The sequence below is a fragment of the Poecilia formosa genome, unplaced genomic scaffold (genome assembly GCF_000485575.1).
Source record: "Poecilia formosa unplaced genomic scaffold, Poecilia_formosa-5.1.2 Scaffold126, whole genome shotgun sequence".
In the NCBI taxonomy this organism is placed as follows: domain Eukaryota; kingdom Metazoa; phylum Chordata; class Actinopteri; order Cyprinodontiformes; family Poeciliidae; genus Poecilia; species Poecilia formosa.
The window spans coordinates 361,224-374,146 of record NW_006800065.1 but is presented as its reverse complement, the minus strand read 5'-3'; the positions used below and the strand labels follow the sequence as shown (position 1 = coordinate 374,146).

Here is a 12,923-nt window from a genome sequence, read left to right as displayed (position 1 = left end):
GATCTGATTATGTTTTTATTTAGATTTACAGATTATCATGCAGAAAATTCTGGGTTGATTCTTTTTTTTCTCTCATCAAAACAGTATTTGAGTTTATAATTCTTACTGTGAAGTTACATTTAAAAAAAAATGCAATGCCCCCCGTACCCTTGCTTCATATACATTCGTGCTGTGACATTGATGAGGCCTCATTATGGTGCTACATGGGGGTCCATGTGAACACTGCGAATGGGATTTGGGACAGGATGAGAAGAGGAAGGTGGGACGGTTAGAACTAACAAAGGTTAGTGGTTAAAACACTTTGGAGGCATAAAGACTACCAGTCCAACCAAACAGGGAAGCTTCAGGTTTGTGTCTTTATTCCAGGAATCAAAAACAACCTCATTTTCTGTGGCTAGTTAAAAATGTTCTCAATTTTAGGCTAACTATTTCATCCAAAGCCCCATCTCGTTTGTTAGACTTTCTGATGGCTGCTGTGGTTCTGCTCTTGCTGGCTGTATTTCCGGTGTTTGTGGCCTTCAGGGTGTCCAGAGCATTTTTGTTTCGATCTCCAAGCAGATCAGTGACCCCGGGGAGAACTGCCAGTCCTAAGACTGCTCTGTTTACACACTGAGTAATTTAATCAATTGTTTTATTGTACTTTTAAATTAATTATTGTATCTATTCAGCTGATGATCGCTGAATGTATAACAAGCAGAAGATCTCTGATTGCAAGGCCTTTGACCTCTGACTCTTGTAAAAGCTAAGTTTACTCAGGGTCATGGGGCGAAAAAAAAGCTAGAAAATTCAACATCTACTCTTTATCTAGAGGTTTTTCTCAGCTAGCATCAATCTGTTCTGTTCATTTTAAAACACCTCAAACTGTTTTACATTAGTCTTTTCGTTAGACTACATTTTGTTTTTGAGGGCTCCCCTTGATTATTTTATGAACTATTAGAGAGAATCCCTAAAGTCTTTAAAGCAGTGTTGTGTATGACGGAAAGCTGAGCTGAGCTCGTTGTCGGTGTTAGTTTGGATTGCGATGACTGCATCCAGATGCCAGCAGTTCTACGCCCCTTCCATCCGGAGGGCCAATTTCAGCAACAGTTGTGCAATATCTGGCTTGGCAGGAGCCCTGAGCTTCAGGGGAAAGTCATTACATGGAGGTTATTAAACAGGTGTCAGTTTAGTTACAAGAGTTTCCACACAAAACAAAAGTCCGTAAAAAGTGATGGGCTCTACCTGAACTTTTCCAAGCTAAAAAGCACCAAGGCTTTAGGGAAGAGAAGGGCGATTTAGGAGCAGATTGTTCTACTTTTATGAAGCACTTACGTTGATGATTCTTCATGGCTCTGAAATGTTTCTCCCCTGTGATTCCAGGATAAATTGGAACCAGATTCTGGTAGTGGGACCGGATTCAAATTGTACTCATATTCGGGCTAAGGCCATTTTTACCCCAGCCATACTCGGCTACTTGTTTGCCACTTGGTCGGCCAACACAGAGCAACAAATATTTGCACCAGCCTGAGGCCAAGCAGATGTATGTTTGAACAGCCTTCGGCGGACGCACACGCGCCTGGACAAACACCGCTTCTCAAACCGGACAGAACTCGCTTCTTCTAGATTATCTCAGAGGGCCTGGTGGGGCGAAGGAGGGGACGGGGTTGGGGGCGCAGCTGTTGGGACCAGCTGGACCATGAAAAGTGAAAGGGGGCTGCAGTCAGTGTGGCCTTTCTGTGGAAGACACAGGTGTGTGTGTGTGTGTGTTGAGGGGACACAAGAGGAAAGGTAGTAAATGAAGATGGCTAGATGGTCGGGGGTGTTGGGAGAAAGCGAGAGGAGAAAATTGGAACAGCTGTTGGTCGTTGCTCTGACCTCTGTATTGGCCAACAATAAATTTCTATTTCTAGCGTTCCTCTGATCTGGTCTTTTTTTTTTTTGGCAGAAACACATTTTCCCATTTCTTCTCTATTTTACAATTTTACAGCACTTACCTGCATGTGTTTGTGGGAGGGGCTATGAGCTGATCAAGATAAATCTGGTCCATTGATCGCGATTCTATACCGGTTTCCTTGCACTACTGCCAGATAAACACATCTACATCACTCCTTCTGATTCACATCTTTCATTTTCACTTGGAATGAGACGTTTTTGGTTTTCTAGATCATCGTGGGTTTACCCTGCTGGTGCCAGACAGGCTGCAGCTCTCTCCGGTCCAAAAACATGCCTGACCTCACTTTTCCCTTAAATTCTGCCTTGTGCTCTGCCCAGATCTGGTGAGCAGGACGAGGCGCCTCGATGCCTTTTATGGTAAAAGCTTTTGCCAAGAACAGGCAAACTTGTGTGTGTTGTGCAAGCCTAGATAAGAGCTGGTATAGACGAAGTTTTCTGTACCTTAAAATAATGACTTAGGAATTTCACCCCCCCCCTCCACTTTGATGTGTGGACACTAGAAACGGAGGAGGGGTTTGTTTGGAAAGTTGTGAAACTGCAGAGGCAGAGAGGAGGGCAGGAAGTGGCTGTGAAGCTGTTTTTAAAAGGATCCTTTCATAAGAGACGAACAGTTTTTCCGAGATGCTTTACAAAAAGCTACGAGAACTGAGGGTATCTGCAAATGAGGCTTTGTCCTTGGGCAAAACAGTTTTCACATGATGAAACATGTAGCTCAGAGCAGAAAACCACCTGATTCTGCCTGCACTCCCACAAACAAGTCGAGGTTTTATGATCGACTGGATGGATACGAAGAAATGAAGGAATAAAATGGACTGAAACTTTTGACCAGTAGTCAAAAAAAAAAAAAAGAAATCCTTCAATCCAGAAGTAGATATTGGAAAAATTAATATTGATTAGTAAGTAGCAATTAACCAATCAAAGGTGCCTTTTAGCATTCTTGAATTTCAAGTCCCAAAGCCGGCTCGGCAGCTGAGTGATTTTGAACAAGAACCAGTTTGGGTTGCTCAGAAGTTAAACATTTCACAGGAAATCATCAGGAAGTTTGCCTTTGTCAGGGTTGATGATGAGTTAGATGACTGCAAGCACATAAAAAATAAACGTTTACAAAGTAGGAAGGCTGCAGGCCGTGTGTGCGCAGTTGCACGCCGACATGCCCTTCTCTTGTACGCTGGGTGGAAAAGCGAGGTAGCGCTTCCTGGGAAGGGAATGAAACTGCAGAGTGCCAGAAGGCCCTGTGCCTCTCGGTTCTGTCATGTTTTGAAAGTGTTTATTTGTTCCCATGGATATCAGCTGGAATCGTGTCAGTTTGACCCCTCCTTTCTTTTCTCGACCTTACATTTTTCTTCCCTCTAAAACGCTTTCGATTGACTGAGGGGCTACATGCATGTTTTCGGTTTTGCCTGGAGGAAAATTCTGGAAGAGATGGAGTCGGTGACTGCTGAAAGACCGGAAGTGAGGGTCAGTAGAACCAAGACGCATTCAGGGAGTAAACTCTGTCTTCCTTGTCCTCACACAAACCCAAACATCAGTGGACCTAAGCCAATCAGGACCAGGAACAGAGAGAAAATGTTAGAGCGGAGCGCCTATCAGGCAGGATCTCAACAACCTTCCGTGTGGCTCAGAGGACCGACCAGGCATCCGTCTGTATTGTGTGTCGAGGTTTCTGGCCTTTGACCCCACAGCAACCTGCTGCTCCTGGCGCAGCCCGAGCAGGAGCCCAAGGGGTGAGAGGTCAAAACTCGGGGTAGTAAAGGCAGGGTGTGATGTGACGTGTCTGTGCTAAAAGTAGCGGTTGAAGCACAACGCGCTGCGGACGGGCGACTGCGTGAGGCTATCTGAGTCGATGTAAGGTTGGAGATCTGCAGCAAAGATGCGACAAGTGGGTGTTTGTGGGGTCTGCAGTGAAGTCACTGTCAAAATCTGGGTTGGGGAGCATTTTTTTTTTTTTTTTTGGTGTGTTTATGGGCTCAGTCACCCCCATGCTTCATCGATCTGACCTCACTGAGGTTCCTTTTAACTCTGAGGTCTCCATAAATTTTTTTTATTTTTTAATTTTTTTCTGCACTACTGAGTTTAGGCTGGCATCGCCATCTCGCTGTTGCTTTTAAGAACGACTGCCTCGATCGAAAAGCGTGCGCAGCTTTTCAAAACGGTCCTTGTTTCCTCTGTGTCGCAGGAAGTCGAAGACGAAGCCAAATGGAAAGAAGCCGCCGGCAGAGGAGAAGAAGCAGTATGTGGAGCCAGAGTTCACCAAGATCCGGGTGGTGGACTTCGACCTGAAGGAGCTGGTGGTGCTGCCCAGAGAGATAGACCTCAACGAATGGCTAGCAAGCAACAGTGAGTGACTGACATCGTCATATGAGCGTGTCAAGTTCAAAAACCACTAACGTGAATGCCGAGCTATTAGGAGTAATTAAACACAGCTGCAAGATGAGAGGTGGGGTTTTTTTTATGTCGTTAAGACAAACTATACCTTAAAGCTCAGTGTTTGCTTCGACTTGTACGGTTTTCCCCTTGGGGCTTGGGTTGTTTTCCCCAACATGTGTGTGCACTTATCTTCAGGAGAGAAGAAGCTTCAAATCTAAATCTAGGTTCTGCTAAACACTGTGTGGGATGAAGTGATCAAACTTTTCCTGGTCGATACTAATTATTTTGTTTTCACGAGGTCATACCTGCAGGTTTAGCTTTTCTTAGTTTTAGATGCATTTAATCAATAAAATAATGGAGCATCTCTCTGATAAAGATTTAAATGTATCTTTTACTAAATTGTAGATGGTGCAAAGTAACCCATACACCCCAAATTCAATGCTCGTAATGTGAAGACTAAACATAAATATGGCTGCATGTATTATGTTGAATGAAAAACTTGCTTGGAAGACGTTGCTGTGGGTATTTTCCACTGAAGTTGTAAGCGTTAAGTAAACAGACGGACTCCAGCTGGAATGTCGTCCCACCAGTAAAAACTACACGGTTGCACACATCTAACCTGTGAAACAAATATTTCAGACTGTTTTTGTCACCGATCAGCCTCAGATTTGGCTCGTTTCCAGTAATGGAGCCGTTTATCTCTTTCACTTCTAAGTGATGACACCTGTCCGCTGCTGTTGATGATGCTGACTTGACAGTATTTGTGTAGCCTGGTTTAGTCCTCTGCAGCAGCAGATGACACGGGATGGTTGCCGTGGTGTGATCTGTGTGTCTTTATCTGTTTCGCAGCGACGACGTTCTTCAATCTCATCAACCTGCAGTACAGCACCATTTCAGAGTTCTGCACCGGGGAGACCTGTCAGGCCATGACGGCTTGTAGCACGTAAGTTTCTCTGCAACATGTTTTCAGCAGAAAACAACATATTGGTTAATTTATTAGAAATATCTGGTCTGGGGCTCCAGGTGGCTCCGTATGGAGACGCTACGGTCCTTGTTTCACCGGTCTAGGGTTCAATTCCTGGGCCTTTTCTTCCTGTCATTCTCTTCTCCATCACCCTAATGAATAAAAACCACAAGTGCCAAGAGATGTAAAAAAAAAAAGATAATCAGAATCAACTTTTGGTTCTGCTTTAAACTCATTAATGGTTTATTTTGGTCCCTGATTGTAGCCTATTAGCACCAAATCTTCTCATTACTGCCACCTTTATTAGCACCCCTTGTAAAAGTGTGCAATCTCTTATTGTAGATGCATCATCTGATATGTATAAATGTTGAAAAATTTTATTTAATTACAATTCTTTATGATATTTTGTAACAAAATAAAATATATAGGTACCCCTAACAGTTCATTTTAAATAAAGGCTTTTTTAAAATCTTTTTTTTTTTTTTTTTTGCAACCAGAGTTTCTGGGAACTTTTGACTAATAATCCATTGCTTACTGTTTCCCGCTGGTATGAATCAATGGCTCATTTCTCTCAGCCACTGGCCACTTTGCTGCCACCTTGGGGGATCCAAGTCTCTGTAGTATCTATTAAACACTATTCACACATACTTTGGTCAGATAAAAGTAAGATTGTTGCTATTCGGTTACAAACATTCACCAGTGGGTTTTGCGCAAAACAAAGAACGGCTGTTTGAACGACTTTTTTCCCCTCTGTGGAGTTCAGAGGAGGATCTATGATGCTACATCCTCCTCTGAACATTCTTTTAAAATTTCATTTTTAAAAGTACTTTGACTGCATCATCTTTTCTCTGCGGAATAAATCTTCAAGTAAAATTGAATTTTCTTTCTGTTTATGGGCTGTAATAAATTATTTTAAGGCTTTTTACACTCATTCGGTCCAATACAGGTCAGCCCTGCAGATAAGAACTTCATAAACTTTATTTTCCCCCTCTGACATTTCCTCACTTGTTAATTTTTCCACAGATCTATTTTAAGAGTGTTTGTGATGAAGTCATTGTGGTATAATCACTCACCTGGACAATTTCCTGCATATTTCAGGAAATTGCAGTATGTCTTTGGCTTCTGCAGCCTGCTGATATTAACACAGACTGACTTTCTTAATGCTGTAATCAAACTGTCACTCATTTACCTTTTTAGATGTGATTAAAACTCACTCCCGGGCCACTTACCTGAGCTGAAGGTTTCGTAGCAGCAGTTTGTTTTTTTAAGCTCTTTTACCTCTGAAAACATGCTGGCATATTTATGGCATGAGGGGAGGCGACTGACTGCAAGTATTTATCTAAGGAGGGTGTGGTTCTGTCATCCTTTAAGTCTCTAAAGAGACGCCTTCTGTGTGCTGAATGACGATAAAATCTGATCAGCCACACATTCTAAGCAACACATTACCCACAGTCTTGTAACTTATTAACCAATCTGCAAAATGACCTGACAAACCCACCTCCACCACCGACTAATGGCGACCTGGTAGCTTTTCCGTGTAAAAGAAGCTTGGCGAGTTTCCCTCTTGAGTCAACAGTGGATTTTTCCACGGCTGTCACCTGAAGCTAGTCTTGTTAGCCTCCACTCTTAGAGGAATGGAGGCAGCGTGCTTGGCCTGCAGGAGTGAGCGCAGGGGGCGACGGTGTCTCGTTTTATTAGCCGCGTCCATTGAGCTGCGGAGATGAGAAGCAACGAGTTGACGCAGAAGAAATAAACACTCCAAACTAATATTAAATACGCTTTGTGGCGTAGCCTCTCTCTGGATTGAATTATCCATTTTGCAACACTAGGCCTTATATTTATGACTCTACCTTTCTCCCCTTCCTGCTGTGCAGCGCCCCACCCTTTCCTGCCCCCCTCCTCCCTCTTTCTGCGGTAAAACACCGCCTGAGCCGCAGTCACAGCAGCGTCAGAGCCCCTGCCCACGGGCAGAGCTTGGCACTATTTTAGGAAGAAAATGTTTCCATGATCTTTGAGGGAATGGAACCATTTAGCAGCTCTTTTAGGCCCATTTGGTTCGGGTGGGTGGATAAAGTGCTCTGTGTGTTCATTGTTGGTCTCACTTAGCTGGTTCCATTTTGGATTCTGCAAACAGCGATAAAATCTTTTTAAAACGGTTTTCCCCATTCAAAGCAGTTTGAACGTAATAAAACGTAACGGTTCCTGAAATATAATCAGAGTGCATTTATAGTCTGGATGACAACGGCTCTGGGCCATGTTTGCCTCAGATCTGCGCCGTGTGTTTGCACCTTGCATCGTCTGTGTGAGCACACTACTTTATAATGTAAATGTCACATTACAGCCGTGAAACTTTACTGTATTTTACTGAGATTTTATGTGACAAAAATAGAAAGGAAACGATGTTATGTTGCATTTGTTTTCCTTCCTCTGTCAACAAGTTTTAGAGTCTCCTATTTGAACATTTCCAGCTGCAGATGTTCTTGGAGAATGCCTCGACCATCTTCACACCCCTAGAGGCTGGTTTTCTTTTATTTAGCAAAAAACATAAATTTACTCGGCTTGGACGAAAGCATCTGTTATTATGGATTCTTGTCACAAATTCTTAATTGAATTCAGGTCTGGACTTTGACTAGGCCATTCTAGCCTGATCTAAAACATTAAACAGTAGCTCTGGCTGCATGTTTAGAGTCAAAATTCTTAAATTACTTTAATATTACCATTAAGATGGCTTCTAGAGGCGGTCAATTGGTCTGAAATGTATTTTATTTTTGTTTATGAGACAAAAGAGGGCTGAATTACAGATATTTACACCTCCTGCTGCTTTACAATTTTCGTCTACCACACAAAATCCCCATAAACACACCTGAGTCTGTGGCTGCAATGGGAACAAATTAGAGGTGTGTGAATACTTTGGCGAGGCATTGCGGGGCGCTACAATTGGTGTGACCAGTAGGTCTCCTGCAGGTTTACTCAGGATTTGTAATGTCTGGTCCTCCACCTCCCACACACACACACACGGTGCCTCAGCTGCGCCCTCGCTCTCATTTTATCAGCCAAATGAACCGACTCCTTTCAGCTCTGAGATCATGCTTTGTTTCTTCACTCATCCTGTTTTGTTTGTCTGACTCACCGTGAGCACGCTAAAGTCTCTCAGGTGACTTCTTCCCACTGACGACATTTTTTTTTCTTACCTGTTCTTCCAGATGTTTTACCTGCTGTTCTGGGTTAGTCCGAACAGAAATGTTGGGCCAGCAACTGGTCTGGCCCTGAGAGATCAGGAAACTGGTTCCAATTGGACTCGAATAAAACCCAACTTGTTTATTTAGCTCTTTTTATTACTGTGCCGCTTGATTCAGAAAGTCGTTAAGTTTTATTTTTCTTGATGAGGAAACGGAGCAGCTGATTGTTTTTAAAGGTTGATTGTGCCTCATCATTGGCTAATGTGGTGTTCATCATCCTGTTGTTCCAGGAAGTGCTCTTGTTTTTGTCTCGGCTGCCGTAAACATCTATTTGCATGTTTATTTAAAGTTGCACAGTTGCGTAATCGGAGGATTTTACAAAATATCAGAGTGGTGATTTTCATGTTTGTCTCTGTCTCTAGAATATACTACTGGTATGACGAGAGGGGGAAGAAGACGAAGTGCACTGCTCCACAGTACGTCGACTTCGTAATGAGTCTTTGTCAGAAACTGGTCACAGATGAGGAAATCTTTCCTACAAAGTACGGTGAGTGGAGCTCTGAGCCTCTGAAGGGTGAGCCTGACTGATGCTGCAGTGCCCCCTGCAGGCGTAGAGATTTAAAATGTTGCCTCAGAAGACTGCAGTACTGAATTTCATTTAGGTTTTATAAAGAAACTAAAATAAAAACTAAATGTGGTTGAATTTTCAGACTTCACTCCATAACATTGTCTGAACGACCTCCAGATTCTGTCCATCCATCCTTTCTCTGGTCTATCATCCCTTCACTCAGCTGCCTTACATCAATATGTAAATCCATCAATCTTTCCAGCCTTTTTCTTACCAATCAGACCATCCAACTCATTCATCCATCCATTCATTTGTCGATCAATCAATTCCAATTATCTTTCATTTGGCCAGTCGTCTATCCTTTCAACCATTTGTCCTTCTGTTTCCTCCACCAGTTTACTCATCATGCTTCCTTCCTTCCTCAGTTTTTCAGGTTTCATAGTTGAACCCTTACATTTGTAGAGGTATTGGCCTTAAATTCATAGTAAAGTTTGTAATTTTACATGAAAAGTGGACTAAAAGGGACTGAGAACTCTGACCAGATCTCTTAACAAGCGCCTCGGCTAAAAGTTGTAGTAAAACTAACATAATTTAGCCCGACGGCTAATTTAGTTTAGTTCTTCAACAGGGTGTGTCGGGTGCTAAAATAAATAAATGCCCGTGACTCAATAGTAGACTTGACCCCTGACTTTTTGTTTTTCCGTATCTCGTGATGCTTGTTCATAAACCAGTCCCTCTTGTCTGCTTTTGTTTCCTCCTTCAGGCAAAGAGTTCCCCAACTCGTTTGAGTCCTTGGTGAAGAAGATCTGCCGGTACCTGTTCCACGTGCTGGCTCACCTCTACTGGGCGCACTTTAAGGAGACGGTGGCTCTGGATCTGCACGGCCACTTGAACACTCTGTATGCACATTTCATCGTTTTCATAAGGGAATTCAACCTGATCGACCCTAAGGAGACCTGTATCATGGACGACTTGTCCGAAATCCTCTGCAGTCCCGTTCCCGCCCCAGCCCCCTCCGCCCCGGCACCGGCCCCCTCCCCGTCTTCACAGAACCACGTGACGGAGAGATGAGCAGCGGTGGCGGCGGCGAGATGGCGGCCCTGGGGGATGATGAAAGATCTGAGAGGAGAGAAGGGAAAACAAACAACCCAGTCCCCTTCCTCGGTGCAGGCAGGACTTACGAAACCTTCCACCACCCTAATGTTTCGCTCCACCACCGACCGACCGACCGACCGACCAGCCGGGAGGAAAAGGCCTGGGAGGGTTTCATGTGGGGGTGTTGGGGGTTGCGGGGAGGGGTTTGTCACGCCAGCAGGAAATGGCGTGAGCGTTCCTCCCAGGGACAAATCCCTCCCATCTTCTCTGCAATCTAAACTAGGAACAAAAGAAAAAAATGTGTATATTTTATTTTTTTGGTTTTTATTTTCCTCTTATTTTTTTTGTTGAAAGTTTTACTCGGTTTTGTTTTGTTGTTGTTGGAGCGGGGTGCAGTGTTTCTATCCACCTCCATCTGTCCTCTACCTAGCATACAGTACAGGAAGGGGTGGGGGCCGGGGCTCTGCTTTGCTTCGACCTGCTATGTGTACAGTGTTGTAGATGTGTGGAGAAGCGGCGCCTCTGCTCACCCTCAGGCTCGTCTCCCCCCCTCCCTGCTCCGGCGATGGTGGGGGGGTAGCGCTGCAACGGCCAGGAGGCAGCCATGTTACCGCCTGAAGGGGCAATGCTAGCCAATCACTGTTTGGGTTCTTTATCTGGAGCGGGTGGGGGGCAGGGGATAATTAAGGCGCTTCCTACTCAGGATCTGAGAGAATCAGTCACTGCTGCCAGAGAGGAGCCTCTCGATTTCATTCTGTCCCTTACTCACTAGACTGCCTCATATGACAAATGTTGATCATATTTAACTGCACTGTGCTCGCATAATCCCCCCACAAACATGTCCCACAGCGCACCTGTAGGGGGCAGCAAACATGCAGACAAAGGGGCAAATCTAAAGATTGTACGCTAGATGTTTAACCTTCTCATAGAGCGGATACTTCGAGGCAGACTGGTCGCCCACACCGGGCGATTCACAGCTGCGTGTTGGTGTCGAGCACGGCCGCACCACCCACTCCGGCAGCACAGGAGGACAAAGACATGAGGTCATGTCTGCAGGCTCAGAGGGGCGGGCGTGGAGACGGGAGGAGGGGTGGGAGTTACGGTGCAAAGCTGCTCTGCTGCGTAAACACTCACCTGTGCTTCCAGCTCAGAAATGAAAAAAACACAGCTTTTATTTTATTTTTATTTTTTGCCTCGCCCTTTAAATTTACTTTTTTCTTTCTTTTTTTGAAGAGGAAAATAAAAGATTATCAGAGGAAAATTAGTTTGGGTATAGAACATGCAAAGTCTGCTTGGACTTTACTGTACAAAGAATCACAAGCGGGTTCTGTCAGATATAGCCTCTGTATGGAGGAGGATTGAATTTATAATTCTCCATTTTTATTTATTTTTAAATTTCTCTCATTTTTTGCAGGGTTCCTCAGTTCTGGCTCATTTTTATGTATTTTAATTATTAACTAAGTTAAAAGCAATTTAATATTTTAAGCTCTGCGGATTATAATCTAATAAAAGAGAGAAATGCCACCTGTGTCTGTCTCTTATTAATCCAAAACTTTTAACAGGTTTAGTGTGTGAAATGACTAGCAGAGGTTTGTAACCATTTAAATATTTCAACTGTGAAAAATGTAGGTTTATTAAAAAAATTAACATTAAAATATGACCTTATATCATTTACTACATTTCACTGGCTCACGTTGGGCTTCCTACACGATCAGGAAAAATAAGGGATTTAAGTGTATAATAGTTCTAAAGTATGACGCATACTGTATATATTCTATCAAATGATGCACTAATATGGACCAGAATCTTTGAATGTCTAAGACTTGTTGCCATGACGAATTAAGCGGTCCTGTTTGGGAAAACTGGGTAAAATGCAGCCCTATTGTCACACTATGCCTAATAAAGTGGCCGATGAGTACATTGACATTAAATAAAAGTTAAACTTTTGTATTATACTTAAATACTGATTTATAATTTATTAGGCCAGTTCATCTATATTTATCAAAATCCTTTGACTTTTTTTTTTAATTAAATAAACATCAAACTTCCAACACAATTATAAGATTAAATCTTAATCTCTTTAAGATTTTAGTTTAATGTGAAGTCAGACAATAAGTCTATGGAGGACCAAAACTGCCAACTTCATTTTACTTTCTATAAATGTTCACATGATTCAGCTTGTCTGCAATAATTAAGGGAGAAAAGTTCCTTATCACAAAACGCATCGACAGCAATTATCAGATAGACTTCTGACGGTGGAATAGCTCCCTCTAGTGGCACGTCATCAGTAACGCACACAGCCTTAGCATGGCCGGCTAAGGTTCCTTAAGCAGAAATAAATTAGGACTCCTCTTCCTGTTGAGAACATCATCACTAACGGGGTTTCAGTATAGATTTGGTGAAATCGGGAATTTAAGTTTAATTGTGCAGCCATGTTCTGTATAAACATCTGTATATGCGCTGCAGATTTTCTGCGCGGGTCCTGCTTGTAAAGGACAGCGACGTCTCAGTGGAGTTTTAACCTGGTTAGGTACAGGAAATTAAAATAAGTGAAATAGCCAAGCTTAAAAGCCATCTGTGATAACTGATTACCACTGAGATGTGTTTGTTCACAAACTGAGCTCAAACAAAAGACTAAACTCGGCATCAGATTGTAGCTATGGCAACACAACAGTCAAACTATGAGAATTTTTTTCTTTTTTACTTTTAGAAAGTAAACTTGCCAATTCCTTAAAACTTTAAATTTAAATGTTAAACTATTTGAAATCTAATTAATTTATGCTGAAACTGTTAAATTGAATAGCATTCTCATCCTCAA

General features: G+C 42.9%; 1 protein-coding gene across 4 annotated transcripts in view; it reads left to right on the top strand.

Annotated features, from left to right (window-relative positions):
- Positions 1-11,380, top strand: part of mob2a (MOB kinase activator 2a) — a 62,765-nt gene extending 51,385 nt beyond the window's left edge. For all 4 annotated transcript variants that reach the window (XM_007561398.2, XM_007561395.2, XM_007561397.2 and 1 more), the window contains exons 2-5: positions 4,109-4,269; positions 5,149-5,242; positions 8,865-8,989; positions 9,774-11,380. In XM_007561398.2, the coding sequence (XP_007561460.1) occupies positions 4,109-4,269; positions 5,149-5,242; positions 8,865-8,989; positions 9,774-10,081 (688 nt within the window). In that variant the 3' untranslated portion in view covers positions 10,082-11,380. The remainder of the gene's footprint in view (positions 1-4,108; positions 4,270-5,148; positions 5,243-8,864; positions 8,990-9,773) is intronic.
- Positions 11,381-12,923: the final 1,543 nt, after the last annotated feature.